The sequence below is a fragment of the Rhopalosiphum maidis genome, chromosome 2 (assembly GCF_003676215.2).
Source record: "Rhopalosiphum maidis isolate BTI-1 chromosome 2, ASM367621v3, whole genome shotgun sequence".
NCBI lineage: Eukaryota > Metazoa > Arthropoda > Insecta > Hemiptera > Aphididae > Rhopalosiphum > Rhopalosiphum maidis.
The window spans coordinates 41,856,537-41,868,567 of record NC_040878.1 but is presented as its reverse complement, the minus strand read 5'-3'; the positions used below and the strand labels follow the sequence as shown (position 1 = coordinate 41,868,567).

Here is a 12,031-nt window from a genome sequence, read left to right as displayed (position 1 = left end):
AAAAATTAATTAAAAATCGAATAAAATCATTGTTTTAGTAAAACCAATAAATAACAATAAGAACAAGGTGACATTAATCGCGCTCGATTTAATAAAATATTGTAATATCTCACGTTGGCGAACTCTGATATATTATCATCTTTCGTGATTTACGGTTCGCGTACTATTTATAAGTAATATTATTACACTAGAATATCTTGTGTAAAGAAACACTTCACTGTTTTTTTCACCAACTTAACAGACGCTTAGAAACGCGACTGTTCACGGTCTATGTTCTGAAATAATTGTAATCTCGATAAATGTATAGTGTACAAAACAGTAACAATCGCCGGATTCCGCAAAAACTCTTTATTTTTTTCACGTTATTTTAGCAAAAAGTAATCACCATTTCTACGTCCCCATCAACGCTTAATTTTTTCCATAAAACGTAATTAATTTACAATCGAATCTAATAAATGTTTACTTCAATCTCTGTTCACTGTACCCATACATGATCGATTATCGATCGTACTATCGCCTATTCTGCAGTACATCGCGTACCTCGCCACCTCGCCACAATAATAATACGATTAAAACCAACTTACGCCATCGTGATAATAATATTACATAATATTACGTCATATATTAATATCATAACGTTATGTTGTCAACATTTGGTATCGATGAATAATTATCGATTTCGGTGCGACACAAGTGCTATGCTGCTCGATCGCAATTCGTTATAATGTATCTATCATATGTTTCATATAGAAAACTACAACACAGCTATAATTTAATATCACGTATTTAGGCGTGAAAATGTATTTTTTTGTACCACGAAATTTCCTATATTCGGAAAAATAAAATCTTTATAAAAAAATAAATAAATAAAAAATATTCTTCTCTGGCGTGTGTGAGTGTGTTTATTCGTCACGTTATAGAATCCAATGAATCCATCATTTCCGACGTGTCAACCAGAGTGCATCATTCGATCCCACCCCTCACCATCACATCTACGTGCACATGGTACATTATGACATCATGACCCGGACGGATTCCAGCCGTCATTTTGTTTTACATTTTTTCTTTTAATATTATTATTATAATTAATTGAAATATCAAAACCAGATTTACAAACATTTTAGATTCTGAGCAGGGTAATGGATGTACTGAATTTATAATAACGTGTTTTTGTTTTTGTCTGTATACACAAAAAAATGCTTCGATTTTCAACTACGGTTGTGATTTTCGATATAAAATTGGATCTAGTTGTTAACTTTAAGTAGTCAAAATTAAAAATGCTCACTATTTTTCAGAGTAAAAATGTGGAAATGTATTAAAAGATTCCTTGTTAATTATTTTTTATAGAGCTATAAAAAAAATACAAGTACATAGTCACAATTATTTTTATTAACATTTAAAGTTCAAATTTATACGAAATTAATAAGAATATGAAAAATGGCAAATTATTTTGTAATCCAAAATTCATAAAAACTTTAATATTCAAAACTATAGTTTCAATATTTTTTAAGATATAAATCATTTTTTATTATTATATTAAAGTCATATTTTTAGATATATGAAAATCAATCTGTAATAGATATTACTCAACATTTTTAGTTAATTACAATATTTTAATAAGATATTCTTAATAATATAAGCTAACTTTGTCCACAATAATTTTTTATTTGTAATGATTTGTCATTGAATTCAAATTATTTAATTCGCATTACTGTAAAAGTTAAATTTTTGTCGCTCAGAATCTTTTTCTTTTTTTTTTCTTTGTCCCTAAATATTATTGTATCAAAATTGATTGAACATTGGTGTGGTGTGGTTTTTCTCACCGGATAACGGGTGGACTTCGTTTGTCGACAATAATTTAGTTTAAATTCTGCCGATCTTGTGGTCCGTAAATTAGGATTCTACAACGACTACAACTTCAAAAATCCTATTTAGAAATACATAAACGCATAATTATTGAAATTTTATTTCACCAAGCCAAACAAAAAAAAAATGAATATTATTATCATGTCGTTAAAACTCCTATCGTTGTTATAATAAATTGAAGGACAGCTCTAGGCAAAATTCGTTGTACAGGATGCGTTCGAAAGTCACGGAATTCGTATAACTAATTAGGACAGATTGTTGTATTTTAAAGGGTCTAGAATCAAGAGTGTACGGTACGGTTTATGTTATTAGATCAGCTTTATGAGACAAACTACGAAATGCTCGTTTGTGTGCACTCACATAGTAACAATTTACGATTATTCGGTTATATATAATTATTATGCATTTACGGCGCGTGATCGTACACTAGTGTATCGAAAATTATTCTTATGTTCAGTGACATAATTATTAATTTATACTGTTATAATATAAAAACGTTAATTTTCTACTATTATTTTCATCAATTTAATCTAGGTTACATTAAATTTGGTTAAATAAATGTAGGAATATCATCAAATATGAATTTAATATTATGTTTAAATATAAATAATACTATGTTTTAAAAACGTGTGAAAAGCTTCTTAAGTACATATTAATAAATTATTATAAATACGTTTTAGTCACAATGTTAATTTATATTATTCAAATTTAAAAAATCAGCTTTCTAACTAATTTCTCTATAAAGAGATATAGATTTTTTTTTTTAAATTAATTAATTAAAGCCTTATTTTAGAACCATCCTAGACACCTTACACACATTTTTTATTATTTATTATCTATAAATATAGGAATATTCACAAATTTTAATTTACGTGTGAAAATATATATAGTAGGTACATTATATTAAATTATAATTTATAGCTTTTATTCATTATTATTAAATTATTTATTTATTATTACGTTTATATAACTGTTGTACTTCAAAACACATTTATTTCAAAATATAGACTACACAATAATTATGTTTGAACAGTTCTCGAATAAAAATTCTTATTTTTAGAAAGCAAATTATGTATTAAACATTATTTTCAGTAATATATATTATATGTATAATATAAGTGTTTTATATGGAATTCCTGCTTAAAATATATAATGTTTGTATTTATAGTGAATAACACGAACTATATTATATATATATATAATTTTTTTTTCTCGATATATTGGTAATTAAAAACATATAGCTTCTTCCTTTCTTTTATAACCATTATTTGAACATTTTTAAAAAATAAAATAATTTTTATAGTTATTGTTATCGCTAAATTAATATAGGGAAAAATGCTTTATTTTTGTAGTAAACACTTTTTGAACGAAGCCATAAATTAGTAATTACTTTTAATAGGTGGCTATGAAATATATTCCTAAAATAATTTGTTTTTTATGAAAATTTTAAATTAATAACTTCGATCATGGAATAAAAGTAAAATGAATATAATATGATATAAATACATATTGTGTATACCAAATTATACACAAAGATACACATTGTATTAAAATAAGACTTCAAAAACTAAGTACTATATGATGTCATGGTGACCTTTGAATTATATAAACAGGATAGGCATAATGGCCACTTAACAGAGTGATGACTTGTAATGAATAGTAATGATATACTTGATTTCAATATAGACAGCCACTAGCTATGATAATAATTCACTAAATCGAACAATTTTTAACGTTAGGTACATAAGATATAAATTAATATAGTGCAAATAAATAGAGATAATAATAATTAAAATATTAAAACAATAACGTTTACTATTTACGCACCTGTCATATGGCGAAGCCACGCCCTTGTACATAAGTCTATGACCGAAGTAACTTCGTAAATGGAGTAGAATTATAAGAAAAAAATTAAAAAGAACAATGCATATACTATTATACGCATATACCATCATTATACATACTTACCATCGTGTATGTAAGTTTAATCGGATTAAAGTCTTAAATTAATTCGGTTGTTTTTGTTTTTCTTAATAGAGACTTCTTTGTTGTATGACAACAAGCACTACCACGAAGAATGTTTGCGTTGCAACTCGTGTGGAATGAACCTTACTGGCCCGAACCAGAAACGGGCCAGGAGGTTCAAGAATCACATACTGTGTGATTTACACTTCGCCGACGTGGCTTTGATGGAGTGCTCGGATTTCATGCAACAACTTCGCAGTTTCAAGCCACAATCGTTAGGTTGTGCTGTGGCCAGAAGGAAAAGCTCTACGACGCTAATATTCCCGTTGCCACCGCAGGCGTGTGGAGGTAAGCGTTTTTTGTAATTATATAAGAGAAAATAGTTATAGTTATTAATTACTTGTAGTGTTATAAGCGTTTAATTGTATTTATATTGAAAACAAATGCATAGACGCGTTGAACTCTTCCGCGATTTACATGGGTAGATATTAGACAATCAAAATCTATTAATTTTTTTATTTTCCGCAACTTCTAGATGGTTTTTTTACAAAACTAATTAAATAATGTATTACCTAATTATAGGTACGCAAAAAAATATTAAATTTTTTATAAATTAAAATTATCTACTATGAAAAAAGTAATCTAGATAATTAATCGTAATAGACGTTAAACCAATAACGAAAATAATATGTTCAAATACGAATGTAGCCGCGGTCGTATATGAAATCGTGATACTCAAAATGAAAGTACGTTAAATAAGCTATATATGTCATACAAATTCAATAACATGGTTCGAATGATGATGATTTCTTTTTCTCCGGGTAATTCGATTCACTCGAAATCATATAAGAGGTGCTACGGTATTTTCCTAGTATCCGTTATTGAATCAGATCGTTTTACCGAGACAAAAAAAAAAAAAAAAAAGAGAAAAGAATTTGAGCACCATATCTCGCGAAGAGGTATACGAAACAAAAACAAAGAGCAAAAGAGTGTCTTTCGATAACATAGGGTGGGAAATGAATAGACGCGGGAAATAATAAAATAAAATAATAATAATAATGATAAAACAAGAATAGGAAGAAAAAAAGCTCTAACGAAAAGCTGTCACTCGGTGTTGTCTAAGTCACGCGAGGCCACTTCAAAGTCCCTCGCCGCCACCGTGTCATTACACTCGAAGAGTTACGTTCGGCGAACACGGCAAAATTCAATTTGTTCGGCCGCCGGCGTCGTCGTTCGTACGGAGTTCGCTTTCCACACGACCCTCGCGCGCGCTGCTGTGGTGTCTGAGCGTGGGTAGACCAACACACACACACACACACACACACACATACACCGCGCACGCGTACATATTATATATGTTCACCCGAACTTAAGGCGAATAGATGTGTCTCGACGTACTTCCGTCGTCCTTCTGCCACCAGGTACAATATAGAGTAATATTATAGAGATGGCGGCAACAACAGCAGTCGACCGACTTGACGATTCACTTATTCGCGGATAGTCGGCGGCGGCGGCGGCGGCGTGACGATAACAATAATAATATATTATTATCGCATTTGAATTTGTAGGTATTGATATTCGACGCACATCGTATTATTACTGTGTATTTGCGTATAATCCAGCGTGAGTGCGTGTTATATATACCGTCACTGTGTATACGTCATAATATTATGGTGAGACTCGATGCTCCTTTGACTCGCCATCGCGACTGTTCTCGCGGCGACTGCGGCAGCGGAGGGGGTTAAGTTACGACCGCGTTGCGTATAATTATATATCATCTGTGTGTACGACGGTACCTGTACAATGGAATATTACAATTTTATTATAATGATGACTGTAACTACACTCGTGACCCTCCGCGCTCATATATATAAACGTTAAACTTTAACGACCTACGAAATATGACCGTGTAGGCAGACGCGAACGCGTGTTTATTATATAATGTATAATTTATATAAACATAGAAGATAATATTTATATTCACTAGTGGTCGGGTAACTCCGCTAGCTATAATATAATATATTATGGCGTTTCGGGTCGGATTTCGATTTGCCACGCCGTCGTTACCTGCACTCGCGACCCGGCGCCATCTATTTTTAATACATATCGGTTCTTCTTATAAATACAAGTTTGGCAGAAGCACGTGCATAGAATACATCAATATTTCTTATACTGATGTTCTAGTTATATAATTTTTTTTTGTTTCTTACCAATCATTAGTTTTTAACGATAAATTGTTCAAAACTGCATTACTTATGAATAGGGCTTGGATTTATATGTAAATATATATTTTTTCTGTGACTTGATGAATTAATTTAGGTGTGCTATAAATTAGTTTCCAGCGATTTCCAATAAAATGAACTATATTTTTAGATATTTTGCCATAAGAACATGTTTTTGTATATTTCTGAATAATTTCATTTTTCTTACATATTTACAATGTATATATTAAATAAAAATCCTGGTTTAAACTGCCTAAAATGAATTAGATATATACATTGCGGAATGGATGGGGTAATATTGTAGGCTGAGTTATCTTTTGGGCATTCCAAACATGTAATTTGTACTCATTACCTCTGTTGAAATTAAGCACTCCTTTAGTAAGTACCAATCTGTGTTATGACCAAACCGTAGATCATTTAACTTTTACAATTTGAGCATACATAGTATCTCTTGCTATCAAGATCAAGATCAAGAAGAATAAGGTTCAATTTCATAATAATTTCATTTCAAGTGTCTACATTTTTTATTTTTATTTTTTGTAATTTATAAAGCAATTTTTAATTTTTTTTTCAGTTAGGCTATTTTATATTTCATATTTTAATTTTATTATCACATATAAAATGATTTGTTATTACATACATATTTACATATATTGTTTTTTTTTAATACATATAAATCCAAGCTCTATTTTTATAAAGAATAGCCAATAATTGGAAAACAAAATACATTTACATTAACTAAAATAAAAACTTGTCTATCATACGGTTAACGTGGTTGGAACATATTGTTCAGAATTTGAACAACGAAATAAACATAGTTTTAAGCGAAAATGTTAAAGTGACACACCTAAAAAGTAAAGATACAAAAATGGACTTAGTAGTAATAATAACGTGTGTTGTACATCGGTGTTATCAATATTAAATTACTATCAGCTCTATTAATTTATAATTTCAACAAAAAAAATTCTTATTGGCTAACCTATTATACAAACAATTATGTAACCAATAAGCAACACGTATGAGCCTATGACAGTCGACAAAATATTATCAACAATTCATTTAAATATTTGTTATAACCTAAACTGTAAAATTATAATATTATATTATACAAAAAGTGTAAATTATAATTTTATTTTAATGTGTGTATGTGCACGCACGCACATTATTTTGTAGGTTTCACAATTTTTTTTCAGTTTTAATATAAAGTATATGAATTTGAAGAAGTTAATAAAACGAATTTCAAAATTATCGTATTTTATCTTAACTATACTAACGCTGGTACTTCTCTTTGATTTCCGTGCACCTCTATTAAATCAGAGGGGATAGGTGTACATAATATTTTATAAAATTGATTATGATTGTTTTAAGTGATAAAGTCAGATTAATGGAGTAGAGTGTTTAACAAATGTCTAGTGTGTTAGATAATTGTATGTACTAAAAACCCTTTATAGGTAAATAAATGGCATGTGTGCAACATATGGCAACCGTAATCGCGAGAGTGATGCGACGCCAAACTTGGTTTGAAATTAAAAGTAACTTTTATTATTAACTTGGTTATTAATTTAATTCGGTACACTTAACGCTGAGATATTGCTAATTCTCGAATAAAACTGTCCTATAACTATGATTGAGATTACGTATGTCTACTGATTTGTGTTATGATCTTTATGAAAATAATCTTATGGATTGGATTAGGAAATATTGTAACTGAGTGTTATTAAGCTCATTATTGATTACATTTTTGTAGCCACCCTATAATCGGAGACCTAGCAATCAGAAAATTGACTTAACACCAATGACATTCAGCAACTATACTAAGTGTGTTAATTCTGACATGCTACGAGTACACATACGTGTATATAGTTTATACACATCAAGTTGGTAGTTGGAATGTAACTTATTCACGAACATTATTTAAGGCAAACACTTTCAAAATATCTCTAGGGTATATTAGAATTGTAAAACAAAAAGCTTCTTCGAAAGACTTTGAACTTTATCGAACTCGAATAATAATATATATATACAAGTATTTTAATCACTTAGTACGTTTAAATTTGTTCACTTTTAGAAATGTCCATCAACTTTATTTTGTACTCATATATGTTTTGTAATCAGAATTATCATGGCTGAGCATTAAAAAGTTAAAAAGTTACAGTTAAGTTACTTTTAGTTTTAACTAATTTTCATGACGAGTTACTTTATTTAAAAAGTAACTTCTTACTTAATGACTATAAAAAATGTATTCTAATCGTATAATGTATACCATTACTAATCAGTTAATTAATTTTACAGTATCGTTAATTTAATTTTGTTTTTAACATAAACCCAATAGATTTAAAATATATTATGTTTTTTACATATTATTATCATTTATAATTATTATATGTATTTTAAATACTAAATAGTATGGAACTATTGACGTATCGATTTCACTATTTATGTATATCAATAAAATAATGTAACTATACAAAATAATATAAATGTATAGACACTCTATAGAAAATAAAAATCTAAGCTACCCAGAGACGCAATCGAGAGGTTACCAAAAGTATTAATTTGCAACCTTTTAAATTTCCATATTTATAGTTTTTCGTTAAAAAAATCAAATAGGTTAGTTATTAGTTAATTATGAAAAAAAAGAATCTGTTAAACAATGATAAAAATGAAATTATATTTTATGAATACTTTAACAATGAAAATATAACTGATTACAATTCACTACAATAACATTTATTTATTTTTAGATTTGAACTTTTATGACGTCGTATTGTTATCGTTTATCACGTACCAGTATTTAATATAATATTATACATAATATACATCCTAAGTAATTTTTGCTGCCCCTAATATTTTTCCCAAATTACGCAACTGAACTTACGCAAACATATCATTTGTTAATCCCTCAAAAATATAACACTACTATATAACTCATTTTGACGTTTCAAGAGTTGCCATGTTGGTGCCGTGATCTTTTAAAAATGAATAACCTCTAATAATACTTAGTAGGGTCTATTTTTGAATGGCCTTCTTTTCTGTTATTAACTCCTATAATGTACTATTTTATGATATATTTTTATCAAATATACTTATTGTGCTTTGACGTGAATTTTAGATATTCAATAACAAAGAAATACTAATTTTTAATTAAGTTAAGTTACTTCATTTTATTTTGCTTTTAACTTTTACAAATTAAAATGGAATAGTAACTTTTAACTTTTATTTAACTTACATTAACTTGACAAGTTGAAAAAAAATGAAAATAAGCAATTTACTTAGCTTGAGAATTAGTTATGATATAATAATGAAATAATATCAAGTAATACGGGCAATACAATAACAGTTAATCAACTTGTAGGTATGACATATACTATATATTATCATATAATTACTTTACTATTCATAACAGTATATGTTATTATATCAATTCAATAATTAATTATATCATTCTGATAAAAATGTCAGTACCTTGTTGATATTTATTTTAATAATATTATACAAATGTATATTGCACTTAATATCTATAGAATGTAGTCATGTTTAAATGCTACATTACAAAAACTGTGAGAATCATATAAGAATTTACTGTTATCCTAATTATGTTTCTAAATATAATTTGAATGATTTGAATTTCATTAAATTAGAAAAAAATTTAAAATTATATTTCAATACATTTAAAAATGAAATATAATTGTGAATTTATATTTATATAATTTTAACATAATATACATTATTGAACTATGTAGACATTTAAATAATACTATCCGACTTTATAGCATTTATTATTATATAATTTATGATTTTAAATAAATAAAACGTATAGCAATGTATTTTACGTGACATTTTTGATATAGAAATAGTAAATTAACTTACTTAATCTTACTCGAGCATATATAATAGCTCTATATCACCACTTCTCCGATTAAATTTCTTAGAAATGTAATATATATATATATTATTACATTTTTACGTATATTAGGTTTAAAGACAAAGTTTAGCTACTTCGAATCAAACGAAAAAGGAACACCTACTACCGTATTTGTGATAAAAAAATTTAATATTGTTTCCATTGAATGAATTTAAATTCTTTTTGATATTTAGTAACTCATTAGTTTAGGAAAACACTCCTACATTATGATAGTTCTTTAAGTGGGTGGTATTAAGATAGACTTAGGTACGATTTATATTTATTAATGTGTATTAAAATGTGATAAGTATATATATAATGTATAATATGTATATACTATATAGATAGGTACTTAAATCTACGAGAAAATAATACGTTGAACATCGAATACAAATTAAACACAATCTAATACTTATATTATAATACATAATCAGAAATCAACCTTTGTTTAGAAATACTTTCTAAAATATGATAACAAAAAAGTATAATAATTACTATAATAGTTATGTAAGTTTGAAGGTATTTCGACAAAGATAAAAATAAAAGTATAAATAAAAGTTATAAATGTATCTTTGTTTTGAATTAATTCGTTTTAAATATCAAATAAATAAATTTACTAATGAATCTTAATTAGTTTGTTAAATATAATGTTGGAGAGAACTTCTTCTATCTTAAGAAAGACGAGTTTAATAGATAGATTAGTTTAAGACTTATTGTTTAGTCCTACAAGTAAAAACAAATAATTTTTTTTATTATTATTAAAAACAATGATTATAAAACATTAATAAATAATAATTATAATATGAACGCGTATATTATTAATTAAATGAATTTTTAGTTTTAAATTAATTTTTGTAAATTATTGTACTAATTTGAAATTTGTATCAGTTCTAACTGATGACAAATGCCTTCAAGTCCGTAGGCTTGCAATTTTATTTTATTTTATTTGATTTCGAGCATTACAATGATTCGTAATAAATTTGACAGTTAATATTTTTTCTTTGAAATCAAGAAATCAAAAATAAATTGATTAGCAGACATCAAAAGAATTCCTTTTTATAAAATAAAAATATAATATTAATTTTACATTGTGAAATTACATGTTGTATGATGAATTTTTTTTCTTTATTTTATAGTCGACTTTACCAGTAATCATTATATTACATATATAAATATATTCATGAATAAATAGTTTCGTGAGTCATTTTCATTAATACAATTTTCTCAGGAACGCAGATAATAGGTGTATATTAATATATTATCTTTTAATACATATTTTATTTTAAAATTTATCACTCTCATTATTATCGTTTTAATGTGTTATATAATTTATTTAAATTTAACAATCCATAAACTCAATTTGTTAGGTTAAATCACCTATTAATAACTTAAAAGGTTAAAGTGTTTAATTTTAACAAACCAAAAGTGTACGTCGTTTTTTAGATTATCTAATGTGTGTGTGTGTGTGTATTTATGTGTGAGTGCTGTACTTGTAAAACAAAAATGTATTATATTTTTTTTATCATTTGTGTACAACACTTGACAGCCAATTCGTAGTAAATACAGCATGCTGCTACAGTATTAACGTGTTTGCTTTTGTACATACTCACCCGAGTGAAATGAAATTATTTTGTATGAATTTAATTTATTTTGTGTCCTAACTAACTATGGGGATCACATATGTTTTTTTATTTTTAATACATATGTACATAATTGTACTTTTATATTATCAATACAATACATTTATTGTTGTTGTGAATATTATTAAACTAAAAAATAATTTAATCTGATTTAATAATAAAACAGTAAATGACACTTACAGTTATAATATTATTTTATATTTCAAAAGATCCGAATCCGAAAAAAATGATTGAGTGGTAAACGACAACGAGACATTTAGTTATCACTCCACCAATAACATATTATAATATTGTTTTACAAAGATGCCAAGTCGTGAATGCTTGAACAAACCTTTGCTGTCAACTTTTTAAGCACATACGCCAAACTCGTATATAATAATTATTAAATAGTATAGTAGTGCGCGTTGCGCAAAGAAATTCCAGAGAACTATTTG

The 12,031-nt window shown here is 27.1% G+C and overlaps 1 protein-coding gene across 2 annotated transcripts in view; it reads left to right on the top strand.

Moving 5' to 3' along the window:
• Window positions 1-12,031, top strand: part of LOC113554936 — a 248,619-nt gene that overhangs the window by 187,574 nt on the left and 49,014 nt on the right. For both annotated transcript variants that reach the window (XM_026959038.1, XM_026959036.1), the window contains one exon: window positions 3,904-4,179. In XM_026959038.1, the coding sequence (XP_026814839.1) occupies window positions 3,904-4,179 (276 nt within the window). The remainder of the gene's footprint in view (window positions 1-3,903; window positions 4,180-12,031) is intronic.